At 45.4% G+C, this 22832-nt stretch overlaps 1 protein-coding gene across 4 annotated transcripts in view; it reads left to right on the plus strand.

Moving 5' to 3' along the window:
- smyd3 (SET and MYND domain containing 3) overlaps nt 1-22832 on the plus strand; it is a 730951-nt gene that overhangs the window by 674578 nt on the left and 33541 nt on the right. For all 4 annotated transcript variants that reach the window (XM_048536552.2, XM_059648728.1, XM_048536554.2 and 1 more), the window contains 2 exons: nt 14849-14936; nt 15802-15976. In XM_048536552.2, the coding sequence (XP_048392509.1) occupies nt 14849-14936; nt 15802-15976 (263 nt within the window). The remainder of the gene's footprint in view (nt 1-14848; nt 14937-15801; nt 15977-22832) is intronic.

Raw genomic sequence — 22832 nt, forward strand, 5'->3', positions numbered from 1 at the left:
ATAGAAAGATGCTGGAGTCTGAGATAACATGGTGTAGAGCTGGATGAACATAGTAGGCCAGGCAGCATCAGAGGAGGAGGACGTTTCAGGTCTGGGCCCTCCTTCAGAAAAAGTACCAACCAATGTTCTACTATCTGCTGTTCATTTCTTGGCTGTGTATTTGCGTGAACATGAGGTGAGGACAGAATTAGGCTTGGAAGACCTTCCGGGGAATTAATCGTCCTTTGGTGTTATTGTCCAAGCTGGTTTATGAAAGCTATCCACTTGGTGAGATATCAGGCATAAACCTCTAGGAAAGGCTAAAATCGGTGGGCAAGGAGCGATGAAGGAGTAATGGGAAAAAAAATAGAAACTGCATCCCTTTGATCCAGGAAAATTGAATGACAACAGTAACTGCCTGGTCCAGCAGCCCAGCCAGGGACTCTGATTGCAGTCGGCCCAGAGTGGGCACTCCTGGCATTGGCAAAGTGGCAGCAATATGGTACCCCTGGAGCCAGAACACCTGGTACCATCAAGATGGCAGCAGAGCAGCTGGGGACGCCGGGTTCTGGGGTGAGAGTGGGTTCAGCCTGGGACCCAGCATCAGCAGCAACGAGGTGCACCCAGCAGTGAAAAGATAGCACCTGCAGAATGGCAACTCATATGTTGGTGGTTCTGGCACAGGTGGCAGCCAGGCAGTGGAGGAGAGGTGGTGGCACAGATGTTGTTGGTGCATTGGCTCAGGGCTCAGGATTCTCTTTCAGTTTTGTCCTTTTTATTCTTAAAGCATTCAAAATGGCACCAGATTGTGGCTTTTCACTATATTATTTACCGTAAAGTGCAAGTGACAATAAATGAATAAATCACAAATCATTCATAAATATATCATTCATCATTACATTTCTGTACCACCTCTAACACAATGGGACCCTCCAATGTGCTTCACAGGAACATTGGAGTTGAAGTTTAGTGCCACACTGTGGAAGGAGACATGAGGCCAGATGAGTGTGTTACACGGGGAAGGCAGAATTGCAAAGCTTTGGGTTTTGACAACTGAAGCCAGTGCTACCAATGTCAGAACAATTAAAATTGGGAATACACATCAAGAGGCTAGACATTTCCCCAGTAAATTGTGCACTGAGATCATTGGAAGACAATGATTTTCAGAGAAAACTTGACAAGCTTGAGAGTCATTTCAAAATCTTTGACTATGATCGTCACCCCACCCGACTTGGCTTTCACCTCAGCCTCTGATTTTTATCCCCTTCTGCCCACCACCCCCAATCCCCCCTCCCCCAACCAACCAACTCTCATCTCCCAGGAGCACAAAAGCTGACGTTTCGGGCCTAGACCCTTCATCAGAGAGGGGGATGGGGGGAGGGAACTGGAATAAATAGGGAGAGAGGGGGAGGCGGACCGAAGATGGAGAGTAAAGAAGATAGGTGGAGAGAGTGTAGGTGGGGAGGTAGGGAGGGGATAGGTCAGTCCAGGGAAGACGGACAGGTCAAGGAGGTGGGATGAGGTTAGTAGGTAGCGGGGGGTGCGGCTTGGGGTGGGAGGAAGGGATGGGTGAGAGGAAGAACCGGTTAGGGAGGCAGAGACAGGTTGGACTGGTTTTGGGATGCAGTGGGTGGGGGGGAAGAGCTGGGCTGGTTGTGTGGTGCAGTGGGGGGAGGGGACGAACTGGGCTGGTTGAGGGATGCAGTAGGGGAAGGGGAGATTTTGAAATTGGTGAAGTCCACATTGATACCATATGGCTGCAGGGTTCCCAGGCGGAATATGAGTTGCTGTTCCTGCAACCTTCGGGTGGCATCATTGTGGCAGTGCAGGAGGCCCATGATGGACATGTCATCAAGAGAATGGGAGGGGGAGTGGAAATGGTTTGCGACTGGGAGGTGCAGTTGTTTTTTGCGAACTGAGCGGAGGTGTTCTGCAAAGCGGTCCCCAAGCCTCCGCTTGGTTTCCCCAATGTAGAGGAAGCCGCACCGGGTACAGTGGATGCAGTATACCACATTGGCAGATGTGCAGGTGAACCTCTGCTTAATGTGGAATGTCATCTTGGGGCCTGGGATGGGGGTGAGGGAGGAGGTGTGGGGACAAGTGTAGCATTTCCTGCGGTTGCAGGGGAAGGTGCCGGGTGTGGTGGGGTTGGAGGGCAGTGTGGAGCGAACAAGGGAGTCACGGAGAGAGTGGTCTCTCCGGAAAGCAGACAGGGGAGGGGATGGAAAAATGTCTTGGGTGGTGGGGTCGGATTGTAAATGGCGGAAGTGTCGGAGGATAATGCGTTGTATCCGGAGGTTGGTAGGGTGGTGTGTGAGAACGAGGGGGATCCTCTTGGGGCGGTTGTGGCGGGGGCGGGGTGTGAGGGATGAGGCCATCTCCATGCGGAATGCAGGTGTACAGGGACTGGACGTCCATGGTGAATATGAGGTGTTGGGGGCCAGGGAATTGGAAGTCCTGGAGGAGGTGGAGGGCGTGGGTGGTGTCACGGACGTGGGTGGGGAGTTTCCGCATCTCCCGCATTTCCCGCGACACATCCCTCACACCCCGCCCCCGCCACAACCGCCCCAAGAGGATCCCCCTCGTTCTCACACACCACCCTACCAACCTCCGGATACAACGCATTATCCTCCGACACTTCCGCCGTTTACAATCCGACCCCACCACCCAAGACATTTTTCCATCCCCTCCCCTGTCTGCTTTCCGGAGAGACCACTCTCTCCGTGACTCCCTTGTTCGCTCCACACTGCCCTCCAACCCCACCACACCCGGCACCTTCCCCTGCAACCGCAGGAAATGCTACACTTGTCCCCACACCTCCTCCCTCACCCCCATCCCAGGCCCCAAGATGACATTCCACATCAAGCAGAGGTTCACCTGCACATCTGCCTATGTGGTATACTGCATCCACTGTACCCGGTGCGGCTTCCTCTACATTGGGGAAACCAAGCGGAGGCTTGGGGACCGCTTTGCAGAACACCTCCGCTCAGTTCGCAAAAAACAACTGCACCTCCCAGTCGCAAACCATTTCCACTCCCCCTCCCATTCTCTTGATGACATGTCCATCATGGGCCTCCTGCACTGCCACAATGATGCCACCCGAAGGTTGCAGGAACAGCAACTCATATTCCGCCTGGGAACCCTGCAGCCATATGGTATCAATGTGGACTTCACCAGTTTCAAAATCTCCCCTTCCCCTACTGCATCCCTCAACCAGCCCAGTTCGTCCCCTCCCCCCACTGCACCACACAACCAGCCCAGCTCTTCCCCCCCACCCACTGCATCCCAAAACCAGTCCAACCTGTCTCTGCCTCCCTAACCGGTTCTTCCTCTCACCCATCCCTTCCTCCCACCCCAAGCCGCACCCCCCGCTACCTACTAACCTCATCCCACCTCCTTGACCTGTCCGTCTTCCCTGGACTGACCTATCCCCTCCCTACCTCCCCACCTACACTCTCTCCACCTATCTTCTTTACTCTCCATCTTCGGTCCGCCTCCCCCTCTCTCCCTATTTATTCCAGTTCCCTCCCCCCATCCCCCTCTCTGATGAAGGGTCTAGGCCCGAAACGTCAGCTTTTGTGCTCCTGAGATGCTGCTGGGCCTGCTGTGTTCGTCCAGCCGCACATTTTATTATCTTGGAATCTCCAGCATCTGCAGTTCCCATTATCCCCAACTCTCATCTCCCGCTGGATTCACACCTTTTGTGTAAAGTGAGCTGTGAGCTAATCCTCACATGGTCTGTTATCGATAGTGATGCTATTCTTGTACGTGAACAGTGATGAAGTGTTCACTGCAAGCGTTAATTTGGCCTCACTTAATAACTGACAGCTTTATTTACAAAACCAGGACCCATTTGTGACGTTTTTAATCTGCGTCCACGTTCATTTTCTTTTCCCACACGTACACACACAGCCTTTTGGGGATTGAAGGATCACAGTCCACAGGCACAGTACACCACCTTCCCTTCTTCTCCCCTCCCTCCACAGCGCTTGTTATGTTTCTGCACAATGTCACTTTGAGAGGGGAGGAAGGAAGGACACAGGCAGCTGTTGTGTATAGCACTGCCTTACTGTCTTTAGAAACCTTCAGGCATTTTGTGCACCAGGGAACAATTTGAAGTACATACACTGAAAATATTTCATTTCTCATTAAGGCATGGAAATGAGATGTACTGTATGGATTTTTGCAATAAACAGTCGTGAGTCACTCTGTTAACTGGTTTGTGCCCTGCTGTCAGATACACCCTCTGTCTCTCTCACTCTGTTCTTTATCTCTTTTTCCTTTTATTCAAGGATTTCTTTCATTCTTGCTCTCTCGCACCATTTTTCTCTCTTTCTTTCTCCCTCCCACCTTCTGTAACATTTACTACTTCTATAGTTTGAACATTTTGCTCCTGTAGGAATGTTCCATCAGGCAGAAAGAGCTGACTCCATCCAAGAAAACACAAGGAGCCAGTGCACTTCATTCTATGATTTGATCTGTAGAAGGTCTGTCTCTAAATGTCTTCTTTATTTCCGTTTATCTTCCCCCCTCGTTTTCTCATTCACTTTGTACATGGTTCGCTCAGATGTTTTCATTCAGTTTATCTTGTGAACATTAAACATCTCCCTATAAATGCATGTCACCTTGTTTCCTTGGTTTATATGTAATGTTCTCTACTTAGTACTTGTGTAAAGTGCTTGTGTTTAATGGCTGTTACGGAGGTATTTACAGAGGCTACATGATTACAGTAAGCCACCTTACATACTAAATATTAATGCTTTTATCAAACAACCCTTTTACTCAGAGAGTAGTAAGGGAATGGAATGCTTTGCCTGCAACGGTAGTAGATTCGCCAACTTTAGGTACATTTAAGTCGTCATTGGACAAGCATATGGACGTACGTGGAATAGTGTAGGTTAGATGGGCTTGAGATCAGTATGACAGGTCGGCACAACATCGAGGGCCAAAGGGCCTGTACTGTGCTGTAATGTTCTATACGTTCTATAACCCTCCTTGAAAAAAAATTGCATGCATTATCACTCGTAGTTGCAAGTTATTGCAGATTACCCAATATATTTTTCAGTTCATTTTTGTGGGAATGTGGATGTCGCTGGCTGGTCCAGCATTTCTTGCCAGTCCCTAGTTGCCCTTGAGAAGGTGGTGGTGAGCTGCCTTCTTGAACTGCTACAGTCCACCTGCTATGGGTTGACCCACAACGCTCTAAGGGAGGGAATTCCAGGATTTTGACCCAGCGACAGTGAAGAAACAGCGATATATTTCCAAGTCAGGATGTTGAGTGGCTTGGAGGGGAACTTGAAGGTGGTGGTGTTCCCATATGTCTGCTGCCTGTGTCCTTCTAGATGGAAGTGGTTGTGTGTTTGGAAGGTGCTGTCTGAGGATCTTTGGTGAATTGCTATAGTACATCTTGGAGATAGTACACACTGCTGCTATTGAGCGTTGGTGGTGGAGGGAGTGGATGCTTGTGGATGTGGTGCAGGCTGCTTTGCCCTGGAAGGTGTCAAGCTTCTTGAGTGTTGTTGGGGCTGCACTCATCCAGGCAAGTGGGGAGTATTCCATCACACTCCTGACTTGTGCCTTGTAGATAGTGGACAGGCTTTGAGGAGTCAGGAGGTGAGTTACTCACCGCAGTATTCCCAGCTTCTGACCTACTCTTGTAGCCACTGCATTTATTTAATGAGTCCAGTTGAGTTTCTGATCAATGGTAACCCCCAGGATGTTGATAGTGGGGGATTCAGTGATGGTAACAAGGGTACATGGTCACAAAGAAAATTAGTGTTAAGTAACAATAGAGTATGGTAATTCTAATCAGTTCCATTTTCATCAACTTTGCATACATAACCTTTAAATGGTGCCAGGACTCCTCATGGTACAAGTACATATTGTCATTGGCTGCTCACCTGATATCTGCTCATTCCGAGGGTGATGAACTTTGTTTGAGGTGTGTTGTTCCTGTGGCAGTGTTAATGCCATGCTTACTGTTGTTGCCGATCCATTTCTGATGTTAGGGAATGGTGGACCTCTCTCTGGGACTGATGCTGGCTCTGTGCTGGTGATATATTTGTATCTTCCTGAGCAACCACCTGTGGTGAAAGCACAGATTCTGTGGTCAAACGTAGATGACTGCGGTTGTGTTGATATAGCTGGATGTTCATGTTTATCGCATGCAGTTGAGGCTACAACTGCTCAACACGGCTCCCAAGTTGCCAAGCAGGTTACCTTTTATTCGCTTTCCAATCTTCAGCTTTCACAATAACTTGACCATTTTAAAGGTGAAATTTGTCTCTCTGCTGTTTCACACCTGTCACACTCCTGGCTTCAGTTTTTTTTTCACAATCAGAAGAATAATTTGGGTGTTGTGTTGATTTAGTCTTTAGACTGAACAACTCTGTATGTCTTCAGTAAATGGGCTTCACTATCTTGACTTGACTCTTCAATTGCACCTTTACTTGTTCAACTTGAAGTAATAAAGATGACTTGAACAGTCATGTGAGATTCTGATTGTGATCTACAATGGTTTCTTCCATTATATCTGCAGATTTGTAGAGCAGCAGGTCATTGTGATAGCTTTCTGTCCAGCAAGATCACTGACTCTGTTGTACTGTCTGTGTTGACTCTATTCTGGAGCTATGGAGACACCAGATAAAATTGTTACAACCTGAATGCCATAAATAAATCCCTGAAATCATACCAAATGATTTTTAAAGATACTCACAGTACCCCAATTTATCTGACTTTCAAAATAATTTAGTAGAACGCATGAACTAGATTTTTGTACTAAATAAGGATCATTATTTATTGGAAGGAAATAGACTAATAGAAGTATAAGCCACTGGCATGTAACATGACTGACTCAAATCTCACATTCTAATCCCCTTATAAACCACACCACCGCCCCCCCCCCCCCCCCCCTTACACACATAAACAGGGATAAATAGGGAAAATAGATTATTGGCGGAGATAGAAAAGTTGGCAGATAGGTTTAGCAATCTTTACCTCCTGCTTCTAGTGCTGATACTCCTTTGGTGAGCTAGGCTCTCATTCGTTTGTTTTTACCTGGAGGCTTTCTCCGGCTAATAGGAAGGGTAGAGGACTGATTCACTTGGAAAATGTAACTGACCTATCAGTTCCAAAGTCTCAGCTCACAGAAACTTCGGCAGGAAAGGGAACTGGTTTTTTTCAAATTTATGTGAGTTTTTTTAAAGAAAGCATGAACCAGGCAGCTTCTTCCAGGGAGAACAACAGCACACACTTCTCTGCCCTTCTCTCCCTCTGTTTCTCTGTGACTTGTTCCCAGTTCCGATCTGCTCAGTTAGTTGAGAAGCAATCTGCTTCACTTGTAAACAGCTCCTCACTCCAGATTGCCTGCACATTAGAAGAACACAGAGCCAAAAAAACAGTGTGCACAATGGGTATCAAATTGCTTGTTGTGGAGTTATGTAGCCATCCTGGTAAACACCTGCTTTTTAAAAGCAGCTCTTTCTCCTCATAGTCCACAGGTTTTTTAGCAACACAAAATAAAATCATGGGCGGCACGGTGGCTCAGTGGTTAGCACTGCAGCCTCACAGCGCCAGGGACCTGGGTTCAATTCCACCGCAGGCGACTGTCTGTGTGGAGTTTGCACATTCTCCCCGCGTCTGCGTGGGTTTTCTCCGGGTGCTCCGGATTCCTCCCACAGTCCAAAGATGTGCAGGCTAGGTGGATTGGCCATGTTAAATTGCCCGTAGTGTTCAGGGGTGTGTAGATTAGGGGTCTGGGTCTTGGTGGGGTGCTCTGAGGGTCAGTGTGGACTTGTTGGGCCAAAGGTCCTGCTTCCACACTGCAGGGATTCTACAAAAAAAATTGTACGGTTCTTATATCAAGCACAACAATCAGCATCTCCCAAAAGGCATCAAGAATGTGGTTAAGAGAAACAACTGCTGTTTTACTTGCTTGTAGCCTTTACTTCGAGGCTGGTAAATACCTTTTGCCTGGAAAGTTGTGGCAAACTTTCTTCAGTCGTTGCCGCGGGGTAGTGAGATCTCATCAAGAGCTGTAGTTAGATTCTTTTAATCTATGCATACTCTCAGTTTTCCACATGTTTTCACAGTGTTCCTTTTCTTTACACCCTTCTTTTCAAGCTCTTCTATCTTAGTCTTTTAGACTGGAATTGAGGGCAGCTTCTTGGCAGATGCTGGGGTTGTCTCACACAACCATCTACCCTGAGACGATATTCACCGGGCAATACACTCAGGATCTCGAAGACAAATCTTTGCAATCTTTAAGGATGTGTTGGGCAGTCAGTGACCCTTGGAACACTGCAAATTTCCTCCAACACGTTGAGGTTTATTTGTTCAAACTTCGGACTTGCTTCTGCTGGGATGAGAGAATTTTGCTTCACATCTGCTATTGTGAATTCCAGATCCTCATTCTTTCCACTGCACTGGGCTCTCATTTTTCCTCTCAGGGTGAAGATCTTATAACCTCAATCTTACTGCGAGGGCTACATTTATGGGCCACCATCACGAGCGACTTTGCAAATAACTGCAAAGCTCATAACATTGTGCAATCTGATACTTGCTATTCGCTTCATCTTCTTTTTCTATAGTTATCATTCAGTTGGTCATTAACCATTTTTCACCTTTAGACGTGACGATGCCAGTCTAGTCTTGAGTGATTCATCAGACTCTTTGGCTGACATCTCTCCAGCAGCTATTTTTGTAGGCTTGCTTTGCATCTTTCTAGCTAAACACTTAAAGGCAAAGTGATTCAGCTTCTGGGAGTTAGAACACATCTTCCCATGCTGGGCATCCATTCCTTTCTTATATGTGATGTTCTTCCTAATATTTACTTCCTGCACAATGGCCTCGGTCTTTATGCTGGCTTTTCTGCAAATACTTTTTCTTTCCAGTATATTGTTCTCAGCTAGTTTGAAATGTCTATCAGCATAAGAGCAAAGCCTCTGGTTTATACCATCGAGCTGGGATTGACTACCTCAGAGTCTACGCATGTTGACAGCTTTCTTGAGATTCACTTTCTCCTCTCTCAGCAGACGCATTCTCATGGCACAATCTCTTACGCCTAACACACTTCTATCTCTGCTGAGATCATCTTTCGCTTGCCAAAGCTCTCAGGTTTTAACAGATATATCAGTGTGGCCACGTACAAATTTCCCCCCGAACTCTGATGTAGAGTACATGCAATTCATTAGTAACAATGTTGATTCAAAGTGAGTCCTCAAAATTCCTGTAGTCAAACATTCCTGCTCTTGGACTACAATATACCTTTTAACATTCTTTCCCCAGCACTGAGAGCACAATTGCAACTCTGGTTTGCTGAGATTTTCTCAAATTAATCTGTAACTATTCATTGCTTTGCCAGTATGAGTGGAAAAAATCCTCCAATTCAGGGTCTCGCATCTCCTCTACTTTCCACAACAGGAGGCAATGGAAATCACACAGCCATTTTGACCCACCCAGTAATTCCCAGCTGCAGTTTTTTGTTTTGCATCTTCCATTCCTGTTTTTTTTTCAGTAGTTAGTTCACTTTGAGCTCTGAAACTCCACACCATTTCAGCCACACCATTCCTGACACCATACTGTAAGTGATATGAGTGTAATGGCTATGGATGACTACCAGAAAGGTGCTTACAACAGTGTCCTGACAATGGATCGTGAGCCACATTCTTACGGTCATATTGAGCTTTAATGTTTTTGGGAGTATCCCATCTGGAATTGTAACAAAACGGGGTTGGTCATAATTGGGTTTTCCAAGTTCCCATCCTGGTGACTTTTCTCTCTCTGTCTGTCTGTGTGTGTCTCTCTCTTTCCCCCTCTCTCTCTTCTCTCTCCCCATTCCTCCCTCCTTCTTGGTGTTAGAAATCCCTTCTATGAAGACCCCTGGGCCCTTGTGATAGGTGTGTCCAGGTTGACAGCTTTATTTTACAAAATGCCTCCAGCCACTAATTTATGATTGAACATCCTCCCTTTAAACACTTCTCTTTTTTTGGAAAATGGCCCGTTTCCTAAAAACTGATGGCTGCCGTGTGATTCTGGCCAAAACCAGCTGAGTTTGCAGCTGGATTTGACTTTATATCCTTCCCCCTCTAAAAAAAAGCTGAGGTACAAAATTACTCCTGGGTCCCATGAATCCTTGTGTAGAGGTAATCGTGCCAGAAATAAGTATCTAAGATGACTTGCTGACTGGATTCTAATCAGAACCATCTGCAAGCAGTAGCTCAGAGGGGAGGCTACAGAACCACATCAAACACAGGCCAGAAAAGTGGCTGCATGTCTGGGAGGATTCAGTGAGAGTGCAGTGTGCTAAACACATCGAGGACTTCCGCGCCTCATGGAACACCCACCATTTATGAAGATACAAACAGAGACTGCTTCAGTCAGTCTTTGTCTTTGTCAAGCATTGGTGTAGTGCCAGATATTACTTCCTGAAGGTTCTGTCTCTGTTTCTCTCTGATGCACAGTGGAGTGTTTCGACAATAGGGAATGGAACTTAGAAGCGACTTTGAGTTTGTGTGTGTGTGTGTGTGTGTGTGTGTGTGTGTGTGACAGAGAGAGAGAGAGAGAGCATATGTGTGAGAGTGTTTGTGTGTGAGTCAGAAGTGTATTTGTGTGTGTTCATATGTATGTGAGAGAGCATGTGTTTGTGTGAGCCTGGGTGTGAGAGAACGTGTATTTGTGTGACTGTTTGTGTGTGAGTGTGTGTGTGAGTTTATGTGTGTATTTGTGTGTGTGACTGTGTTAGAGTGCATGTGTGTGTGTGAGAGAGAGAGAGAGAATGTGTGTGTGTATATGTGTGTGTGTTTGTGTGTGTGTTTGTGTGTGTGTGTGTTTGTGTGTGTGTGTGTGTGTGTGTGTGTGTGTGTGAGAGAGAGAGAGAGAGTGTGTCTTTCTCTCTTCCTTCTCTCTTGCCACCTGGTAGCAGAAAGCAGCAGCATAACTGGACAGTGTGAATGGTGACCACGGTGGGGTGAAGGTTATGTGATTTTATTGGCCCAACTTTGAATATTGCCCAGGGCTCAGTGTTTATAAGCATGGACTGTTTCAGTATTTGAGCTGCAGGTAAAACTGAACACTGCAGTCAGAGGCCTGCAGTAGGAAAGGTACTGCACTCAGACTTCTTCTGCACCAGAGATGCCTTCTCAGCTGTGGTTTGGTGAATAACATCCTGGTCTCTGAGTCAAATGTTCAAATCCTGCTCCAGAGACTTGAATAGCTCCTGACTGACTCTCTGGTACAGCACTGAAGGAATGCTGCATTGTTGAAGGTGATATTTTTCAGACAAAAGATGAAACCAAACCCTACCAGTTAGATGTTGTAATGACAATGGGATAGGCTGTCAAATCAAATCGGCCTCCCTGTCCCTGCATTCACATCATAGTAAAATTACAATGCTCAACAACCCTCAAAGTAGCCCCTATGGTTCTCAACCAGATTTTGTGAATAACTGATACCAGACACCGAATTTATAGTTTAACCAGAAGGTTTAACAATTTATTAATAGTACAGTACTTTCAGCACAGTAAAGTTAAGCAACGAGATCGTCTAATTCATGTGTGATTTAAACCCAACCATCTTTGAGTCCAACCTCCACAGTACAGACAAACAAACACAGATATATCAAAAGAGAGAAATAAATGAGCTGTAATTGGCCAGTTCACTTCAGCAGACTCCATGATCTGTAACGTAACAGGCACATGGGATTGTATTCTGCTTGGTTTCTGAAGACACTGATGTAAGTAACTTTCAGTAGGCTCCAAGGAATATTGACTTAATACTTCTAACTGGTTCGGTTTGATTTGATTTATTATTGTCGCATGTACCAAGATACAGTGAAAATTGTTGTATTGTGTGAAGACCAGACAAATCATAAGAAGCACATCAGGGTAAATAATGGAACAGAATGCAGAATAGAGTGTTACAACTACAGAGAACGTGCACAGAAAGATCAACTGTAAAATATAAGGGGTCTGTTTATATGTCTGGTAACAGCGGGGAAGAAGCTGTTCTTAAATCTCTTGGTGTGTGTTTTCAAACAGATGGAAGAGGAGATTCTGTTCAATAAAATGTCATTAAATTGATAGTGGGAAGTTAAATAAGGAGCAATCGAGCCTTCATACTGTAGCTTTTACAGCCACAGTCCATCTTATTTCAGAAACCAGTTCAAACTTTGCTTTCTCTTTGTTAGACCAGTTGCTTCCCAGTGAGACCTCTTGTTAACTTTCAAACATCTGTGATCTGTTTGAGCGTAATACATCATCGGAACTGAAACAGCCTATGACATTCTTCCAGCTAGAATCAACCTCCAATCAACATCCAGACCTGTCCCCATAAACAAGTATCAGTTTGTTCTTTTTGCTTTAGGAGCAAGCTACTGCTCACAGTCTAAATGTCACCTTCAGCTCTCAGCTCACAGTTCACTGCTCCAAGCCAAAAATGATAAAAAATAAAAACAAAATAAAGAAGGTGTCAACAACATAAAAGATGGTGCTGATCTAGTAAACTACTCCTCAACTGACAGTTGTTTGAGGCAGTCATGGATAGATTCCAGATCAGAATGGTAATATTACAGAAGTGTAATCCAGAGACCTCAACTGCTGATCCACAAATGTCAGTTCAAGTTCTGCCATGATGCTTGATTAAATGATATCCAATTAATTACATAAAAATCTGTAATAAAATGCCACTGCTGCAATAGAACTGTCAGAATGTCTGCAAATCATCTGATTTAGTAAAGTTCTTTTGAGAAGGAAATCAGCTGCCTTTTACCTGATTGCGTGTGACTCCAGGCTGTTGACTGCCCTGAGAAATGGCTACTCAATTGTATGTAAACTTGCCCCTGGCATCAGTGTGCCAAGGTGAAAAGCTGCCCAGGTATGACCAGTTGCAAAAAGCAGGAAAAACCCAAACTGGCCAAGTCCCCATTTTTCAATCACTGGCAAAGGGATGGTAAGTAGCATTGACAGTGCTGTTAAACAACATTTATTTATTAATAACCAGCTCACTGATGCTCAGTCTGCTTTCTGACAGAGCCCTTTGACTCCAGACCTCATTATAGTCATAGTCCAAACACAGGCACCAGAGCTGAACAGCAAGTGAATGTCTTTACCAAGACATTCTCCCCGGGAATGAGGGAGAGAATTCTCCCCTGGTTGGAATGAACCTAGCCCATAGAATGTTAGTTGTGAATGTTGGGGATCAGCCACCTCAGTCACAGGAGGTCACCGCTTGAGTTTCTCAGGAAAGTGCCCTGGGCCCGAATATCTTCACGTAATTGATCGATGACCTTCCCTTTATCAGATGTGGGGATGTTAGTTGATGACTGTGCAATTTTCATTAGCATCTACAAGTTCCCAAAGACTGAAGCACTTGTGATCACATGCAGAAAGACTGGGACAATATTCAGGCTTAGCCTGTTAAGTGGCGAGTATCATTTGCCATGCAGGTACCAGGTAATAGCCATCTCCAACAAGAAAGAACCTAACCAACTTTCAAAGACTTTAGCATCACTGACTCTCCCAGCATCAAAGTCCTTGGATTGACCAGTGACTGGAAGCTGAACTGGAATAACTTTATAAATGCTGTGACCACAAGAGTAGGTCAGACTCCACGGCGACGGCTTCACCTCCTGATTCTCCAAAGCCACTCCAAAATTTACGAGACAGAAATCAGGAGTGTAGAGAAATGATTACAGCTCCGACAATACTCAAGGAGCTCGACGCCATCCAGGACAAAGCTGCCCTCTTGATCAGCGACCTATCCACGTCCTGTAACATTTACTCCCCTCATCCAAGACCCACCCTGACATTTGTGTGCACCATTAACAAGATGCACTATGGTAATGCATCCAGGTTCCTTTGACAAACCTTCCAAACCAGGAAATTGGGCGACCTGGGAGGGCAAGGGTAGCTGGCACATGGAAACACCACGTTCCCCTCCAAAACTCTGTGTTGGAAATGGATCTCTGCTTCAATGTTACTGGGTAAAAATCCTGGCACTCCCTTCCTAACATTAGTGTCCTCCTGTAATTCAAGAAGGCAGCTCACCACCACCTTCAGGCTAACTCGAACTGGATAATAAATGCTGATCTAGCCAGTGATGCCCAAATCCATCAATGAATAAAACAAATAGATGGATAAATTAATAATGCCTTTCTGGCTTCCCAAAAGCACCTTACAGACAGTTAAGCATTTTTTTTTATATTTTATGTATTTCTTGCAGTGTGGTCCTTAGTTTTGTCCCAGTGCTGTAGCAAGAAAATTCAGAAGGCAGCTGTAGTCAGTCGGTAGAAATTTCATCTTTCAAGAGCCTGGCATGTTTAATAATCTTAGGAGAGCACTTTGTCAGCACTAACATCAGACCTAGGTGGGCTTACAGAGCAGTTTACACTCCCAACATCTGTTCACATAACAATACTGAGGCTCCAAGATTGTCTGTTGTTGTCAGACGTAAACTCTTGGTGTTTCTTTGAGCCGGGAAGGATTGGAAAACTTGAGGAGCAGTTCCTAACCATTTCCTCACCGTTCGCAGCTAACAGGAGCCGTGTGAAAAGAGAATGTGCATCAGGCTGCATGTATGGGGAGAGAAACAGAGCTAACGTTCGGAGTCCAATATGGCGCTTCTTTGGAGCACGTCAATAGTATTGAACTCGAGATGTTGATTCTGTTTCTGTCTCTGCAGGCCTGCTACATTTCTGCAGCACTTCCTCTTTTGATTCCAGATTTCCAGCATCCACAGTAATTAGCTTTTTATGTCAGTCATTCTGGGGTGTTGGGACATAGGGGTGTTGGGACACGGGGTGGCGGGGGGCGCCATTTGATGCAGTTACCCTAACACTGTGAAAACAGTGAACTTTCCTTCTCATTCTGTACAGGATTCAGACATGCTGGCCGGTGAGCAACGTGCCTGGAAGGAAATCAAAGAATCAATTCCGAAAGTGGAGGAACTGCAGTCTGCAGGAAGTATCCAAATGAGGTGAAGACATCAGCCACCACTGAGATCAGTTCCAGCTGTGTAGGTGATGTGAGATACAGCTCACCTCAATAACACTTCCCACATCGAGGTGCATCATTCACGAGACTCTCCTCTTTCTTCCGCTTTGGTTTTATTTTCTGAACCCCTCCCTTAGTTCGACATCTTTCCATAATTCTAACATCCCTGGATGATCAGAGCAGAGCTCACAGCCAATAGCATGCCCAGAGGCATGACTAACTTCAGAAGCCAGACCATCTACCGTCTGAGGGCATCCCCATACTCCCATCCAACCACTTCCCTGACCCCACTTCAACCCCTTCATCCAGCTTGATGCTGCTGCTGTGTTTTTGGACGAAGTGGTGCTACAGTTTAACATTACCTTCTGCAGAATGGCAGACCAGGAAACTCGCCCTTCCTTGCTCCCTGTTCTCAGATGTATTGGAAGGGCTTACAGGCAGACAGTCAAACTGCTTCACCATTTTATGGGTGCACCTTCTGTGGCCAACAAGCCCTGGCATGGGCTTGAACCCAGAACTTCTGGCCCAGAAGTTGGCATAAAAGCTGGAGCAACGATAGGGATGTGGTCACACACACAACACTGAAGAAATCTCCACTACTCCTGCTTTGAACTGTCTAGCATAACACCCTGATATAAAAGAAAACCAGTTACTTTTGAGTTTTATTATGTGTCAAATGTTTGCCTGGGAGCACAGCAACCAGAAGAACAGGGCCCTCAAGAACGGAGCAAAAATTCCCCTTATTTAGCGTAAACCAGCTGACTTTTGCAAAATAATATCTTCCGGGTTTTTGTTTCATTTTCCTGCCTGATTCCTTAACTGAAGTTAATAACAGACTGGGAAGAGGTGGTGGATGTGTGCCAAGCTTTTATCGATAAGAATCGAGATGTTGTCCCAGACACAAACCTCTATCTGTTGAAGATGCTGGATGCTGCCACAGACAGCTGTATTCACCTTGCCCGCTGGGAGGATGCCCTGTGCTACAGCGTCAGGACCCTTCGACCCTATCAGTAAGTGGCAAAGTTCCCATTGCAGTGGGGCCATCTCTGTTTTGATGTGGCTGAGACGCTGTTTAACTGAATGTTCTTATGAAAGAGAACACGAGTATGTGTCTAAGGGTGTGTGTGTGTGTGTGTGTGTGTGTGTGTGTGTGTGTGTGTGTGTGTGTGTGTGTGTGTGTGTGAATGAGAGAGAATCTGCCTATTTCCAGTCTTGCTGAATGTGAAACTCTCCCATTACCATTTGAAAATGAAATCTATGTCGATTTAACTCACTCTCAATATAAACTTGGCCTGTAATCTTATTATCTGTATAATCTTGCTTCACTCTTTCTGATCATAAATCTGATTTAATAATTCCCTGACAGTGATAACCATCCCTTGATAGATATCTCACAGGGCTGCTGTTCTGTAGGACTGCAGGAGGGTAACCAAAAAGCCATATCAGAGAACAGCACCTTTAATTTAAATGGCACATGAAAGCCCTGTGCTAAGCATTTCTCTGAAATCGTTTTAACTCAAGTTAACTCCTCCAAGGCTCTCCTGCAATACCAAATGTGACAAAGATATCCTGAAAAAGTTATTTAGTGTTGTACAGAATGAGGCTATTTGAATCTACTCCATCATTCTCCTAGAGCAACGATGTCTTAGTTTCATCTCCCTGCTTTCGTTGTAGAATCTTTTAATAACTTTGTCTAACAAATATCTATTAATCTGACTTTCCCCTCTCCCCGCCAGTCTCAAATTACTTTTGGAAGAGAGCATTTTGGTTTCCCACAATCCTACATCTGATTAACTGCCTCCGACATTTTCAGAAGATAAGATAAAGGAGCAGGCATAAACCTGCTGCTCCCCACCCCCCACCTTGAGCTTGCTGCGTAAATGGTGCCTTAGACAGTGCAGCACCCCCCAGCACTTGAGTGTCGTCCAAGACTAGTATTTTGCTTGTTCCCCAACGGGTTGTGGGTTTGTCTAGCAGGGTCGTCGTTTGTTGTCCGACCCTAATCACCCTTGAGCTAGGTGGCTTGCCTGACAATTTCAGAGGGTAGTTAAAGGCCAACCCCATTGCTGTGGGTCTGGAGTCACGTGTAGGCCAGACCAGGCAAAAATGGCTGATTTCCTTCCTTCCTCTAAGGACACCGATCAATTTGCAGAGTTTTTATGACCGCCAGTGCTGGTTCCATGATGACCCTCGTCAAGATGAGCTTTACATTTCAGATGTAAGGGTTGAATTTATATGCGCCCAGTTGCCACGGTGGGATTAGATTAGATTAGATTAGATTCCCTACAGTGTGGGAACTGGCCCTTCGGCCCAACAAGTCCACACCGCCCCATGCAGCATCCCACCTAGACCCATTCCTCTGTGACCCACACACCCCTGAACACTACGGGCAATCTAGCATGGCCAATCCACCTGGCCTGCACATCTCTGGATTGGGACACATGAATGGAATTCTGCCTTCGCCGAAGTCCTTGTAGATTGTTTGTAACGTTAACAGCGCCCAACAGTGGGGGGTAAAGGGGGGGTCCTGGATTACCGGTTTAGTAACATTACTTACCCTCACCACCATTATTGGAGTGATTTCTGCTTCCGAGGTATGTGAGTGTGTGAGCCCCCATCTGAATAACCTGGCTCTAATGTTCACATTAACCCAGGAGATTTACGCGGAAGAGGCTTCGATCAACTCTGTTCTTGTCTGTGATACCTGCCCATGTAAGCAGATGTTGCGGGGCTAGACCCTTCCAGCAGCTTTCCTGCTCCTCTGATGCTGCTTGGCCTGCTGTGTTCATCCAGCTTCACACCTTGTTATCTCAGGTTCTCCAGCATCTGCAGTTCCTACTATCCATGTAGGCAGATTGCAGGTTTATGAACAGGCCCTGCCTGGCAGTTTCTAAAATCCTGACTTTTTTTCTTTTGAAAATTCTCATTTCCCATGAACTTCCCGCATACCAAGGCTTTCAATTAATGCCCATCACCATCGGTGAAACGAGTTTCAGAATCTAAACTCTGGCTCTACCTCAAATACTTTGCACCTCATGCTAAACGGAAATGAAAAGAGTATGAAAGGTAATTTCCTTGATTGTAGATTTATTCACAGCCTTACAGATCTTGACCTACTAACCACTATACCCCCCCCCCCCCCCCCCCCCCGCCGCCAACTACAGGGTGACACTGTTTAGATATTATAAATCAACCAGTTCTGACATGTGAAAACATACCTCTGGAGGATGTGGGACTTGAATCCAGGCCCAGAGGTGGGGACAGTGCCACTGCTCTACTAGAGCTTTAGGAAACCCTATTTTACTCTCTCAAGTAAACATTAAAGTTATTAACTAATATACCTCTCCTTTCAAGACTCTTTTTATAAGATAGCAGGAACTGCAGATGCTGGAGAATCTGTGATAACAAGGTGTGGAGCTGGATGAACACAGCAGGCCAAGCAGCATCAGAGGAGCAGGAAGGCTGACGTTTCGGGCCTAGACCCTTCTTCAGAAATGAGGTCTAGACCCAAAACATCAGCCTTCCTGCTCCTCTGAGGCTGCTTGGCCTGCTGTGTTCATCCAGCTCCACACCTTGTTATCTGAGCCTCCGTTTATACCGTTTTAAAATACAAATCCAAATAAACCCATCTAGCCAGATTAACTCAATTAATTGAATAATTGCGGCCTCACAAGAGGCACTGCAACAAAAATAAACAAGCAGTTAAATGAAATTTGAATTAAAATGTGATTAAGAGGTAATGCATTCCAGCTCTCCCTTGGTGCCCCACCAGAGAACTGCAGCCTGCCAATGGATACCAAGTACTCCCTCTCCCAGGACTCTTGGGCCTGACGGTAACCATGGAGGAGAGACCCTCCCTTGTTGTGTTTTCAGGCCTGCACCAAGCGATGCCCATCACTGGTATATCTATAACAACTTGAATAGCTCATGACAGGCCTGAGGATGGGCTGCTGAAGACGTTAATCAAGGTGGAGACTCTTCTGTTGGAAAAAAACAGTTGAACAAGTTAGGTCTGTTACTGTTTGTAAAGAGCAGGTTCAGAGATGAGGTATCATATGGAAATAGAAGTAGATATAGACCATCCATCCTGTTGAGAATTCTCCCATATTCACAGCTGATTATTGGCCTGGACTCCATTTTCTCACCTGCTTCCCATGTGCCTTGATTCTATGAGAGACTAAAAATACGCCTATCGCAGCCTTAGCAGAGCATCCACACCTGCCTCAAGAACTCTAAACATCACAAGCGAAGAATTTTCTCCTTCTCTCAGTCCCAAATGATTGACCTTTAATGTGAGTCTGGACACACATGCTCTTGATCCTGTTACCAAGGAAACAGCGTCTACCCTTTCAACCACACAATCGAATAAAGTTCACACAGACTGGTATTTAAAAGGTTGTATTTCAATTCGCTTCTATAGCATTACCACCCGCCATGTTTTGTCCATCAGTCAAAATGGCGTCTGACTGGCATTGCCTAGGAAACTTAAACGTACAAAGGCCACACCCCCACCCACCTCAGCCTCCATTTTGAGTCACCCAGCTCAGGTTCATCACCTACCAGATTGGACAAAGATTTGTTCCTTAATATCCTCAGCAATGGATCCAGAGGGGAGATGAGATAAAATACTTTGGGGACTTGGAACATTTAACCTGAAAAAGTAGAGGAATGGAACTCTGTGAGTAATGTTAACTTGGATTTGGTCAGGTTCCTGGGGATGATGAACTTCCAAAGATGGCGGACAAAGTCTCTACAGCCCTCTGTGCTAAAGCACAGATTTGCTATCCTGTAGAAAAAAAAGCAAAAATGTTCTCCTCATCTCAGTCTTACATGTGTGACTCCTTTCTCTCAGATGATGCCTTCTGTCCCAGACTCTCCCACAAGGAGAAACAGCTGTTCCCATCTCCCCTGCGAAGTCCCCTAAGAATCTTGTGCCTTTCAATAAGGTTGTGCCTCATTCTTCTAAATTCCTGTGAGTGCAAACTGGACCCACTCACTTCTCCTCCCCAGACAATCCCTCCTCACCTTGAATCAGCTCAGAGAACCTTTTCTGGACTGCGTCCAATGTCAATATATCTTTCCTAAGATAACGGGATGAAAACTGTTTGCGGTATTCCAGCTTTGGTCTGTCTAGTGTCTTGTATAGTTTTTTTTTGTAAGATTTCCCAATTATTATACTCAGTTCCCTTTGAAGTGAAATGCCACCGTATCATTTGCCTTCCCTACCAGCTGAACCTTATTCTAGCATTTTGTGATGAAAAAGCCCATGACAACATTCACCTTCAGCAAGCAAATTGCATTTATGTAGCACCATAAAGTGGCAAAACATCTGAAACACATTGAAAGGCTATTATGGAGGAAACTGTGACACCAAGCCTCATACAGTTGCTGGGAAAGCTCAGCAGGTCTGGCAACATCTGTGAAAAAAACGAGAGAGTTAATGTTTCGGGTCCAGTGACCCTTCCTCAGCCATATTAGGACAGGTGACTGAAAGCTTGCTCAAGGCGGTAGGTACTGAGGAGTATCTATAAGAAAGAAAATGAGGAGGTTTGAACAGGGTGTTCCAGAGCTTAGCAACCAGCTTAAAAAGCAGCCACAGAAGACAGATGGAAATCATGAATGTTCAAGAGGACAAACATACTCCCTTACTCTCACACAAACCTGAGATTGGATACAGCTTTTGGAATAACCACGTTGAAAATTGAGACAGGGAAAACTAGTAGCCTGCTCCACGTGTCTGTAAGATTTGTTTTCTTTTTAAATCCCTGATTTCATAAAGACACAAATTCATCCTTGACTAGAAACTGACATTGCTCTCACATCTGTATTTCATTAACTAGTATCACAGTGGCACACAAGAGCAAGTCGCAATAAATCACTCCTTTGCATTTTCTTGTGAACTGTACTGCAGCATATTTATTGCAGTGCATTCAGAATCTTCCGTACAGGGGACTTGCTGTGGGGAGGCAACTCCAAAAGGCTAGGGTGAATGAGGTATGTCCAGCAGCTGATGTGATCTCATTGGTTTCCAATCAGTTTGGGGCTGGATGGAGTTCTGATCCAAAATGACTCTGTTGGTGCCAATAGCCCAAAGGAAATCAGAACACAATATTAGAAAATAGCTTTCAAGATGCATCAGGAAACCTCTTCAACCCACTTACAAATTCCTTCAGTGTCGAAGGGTAATTATATTGTTAAAATGCACACACATGCGTGCACACACACACATACATGTGCGCGCGCACACACAGACACATGCGTGCACACACACGCAGACACGCATGCACACACAGACACGTGCCGCACACACACATACATGCGTGCGCACACACACACGCGCTACACACACACATACCTGCGTGCGCACACACACACACACACACACACACACACACACACACACACACACACACACACACACACGCGCACACACAGACACACACACAAGAGTCTGCTGGGACATTGGAATGGCCAGGAGTAAGTAGATAAATGTAAATTCAGTGACTAAACCCTTTATCAGGATAAGGTGTCTATTTTTGTATTTGGTGAACTGATTTGTGATCAATGTAACGTTAGGATCCTCTAGGTTGGGAATGTTGAGTTTTTATTCATTCACGGAATTTATTACCCATCCCCAATTACCCAGATGGCAGTTGAGAGTAAAACACATCGCTGTGAGTCTAGAGTCACCTGTAGGCCAGACCAGGTAATGGATGGCAGTTTCCTTCCCTAAGAAATATTAGGGAACCAGATGGGTTTTTCTGACAATTGACAATGGATTCCTGGTCATCATTAGAATTTTAGTTCTGGATTTTTGTTTATTGTATTCAAATTTCACCACTTGTTGTGTACCCAACATGATCTGCCTCTCTGGATTAACAGTCTAGCAATTATACCACAAGGCCATTCCCTACCCCTTAGTAAAACAGACTTAGAGCAAAAATAAATAGATTAGCCTGCTCCTAACTTCTCCCAATCATCAATGTTATACAATGTATGCTCCTTCCCCTATGAAAGCTGGAACTCAGCGAGTTCGGGTCTCATAACTGAGTGATAAAAGGTAGGGGTTTCAGCCCTGCTCCAGACACTTCAATGCAAAAGTCTAACACTCCAGACTAACATTGTGGGTGTGCTGCATTTTAGCGATGCAGATTTTCAATGAGATGCTAAACCAAGGCCCTGGCACATATTGATCTCTCAACCAACATTACTTTAATAAAGCAGATTATCTGGTTGTTATCACATGCTTTCATTGGAGCTTTCTGTGCATATTTCCCATAGAATAACAGTAGCTGCACTTCAAAAGTACATCGTTGATCACAAAGTGCTTCAGCACAATTTTTTATTCAGTCGAGATGTGACCTCTGCCAGCTTAGCCAGCATTATTCCCTAGTTGCCCTTGAGAAGGTGGGGGTGAACTGCCTCTTGAACCGCTGCAGTCCATGTGCTGTGGGTTGACCCACAATGCCATTAGGGAGAGAATTCCAGGATTTTGACAGTGAAACAACAGTGGTATGTTTCCAAGTCAGAATCTTGAGTAGCTGGGAAGGGACCCTGCAGACAGTGACATTCCCATGGATCTGCACCCCTTGTCCTTCCAGGGCGTTTGGAAGGTGCTGCATAAAGGAGCCTTGGTGAATTTCCGCAGTGTCTCTTGAGGTTGTGAGAAGTGCTTATAAATGCAAGTCCTTTTCCCTTAAGGGGCAACATCTCAGCTTAGAGTTTATGACAAAACTGTCAGTCCCATTTCCTTGATCAGGGACTTCAGGCTGATGCAGTCAGCAGCTTTCTGTCAAGTAGTTTCCATCCATTCATGTCCGTAAGTGAGTAACATCAGAGGGAACTGAAGCAAATCTATCTTAAAAT

The sequence above is a fragment of the Stegostoma tigrinum genome, chromosome 9, assembly GCF_030684315.1.
Source record: "Stegostoma tigrinum isolate sSteTig4 chromosome 9, sSteTig4.hap1, whole genome shotgun sequence".
NCBI classification, from domain to species: domain Eukaryota; kingdom Metazoa; phylum Chordata; class Chondrichthyes; order Orectolobiformes; family Stegostomatidae; genus Stegostoma; species Stegostoma tigrinum.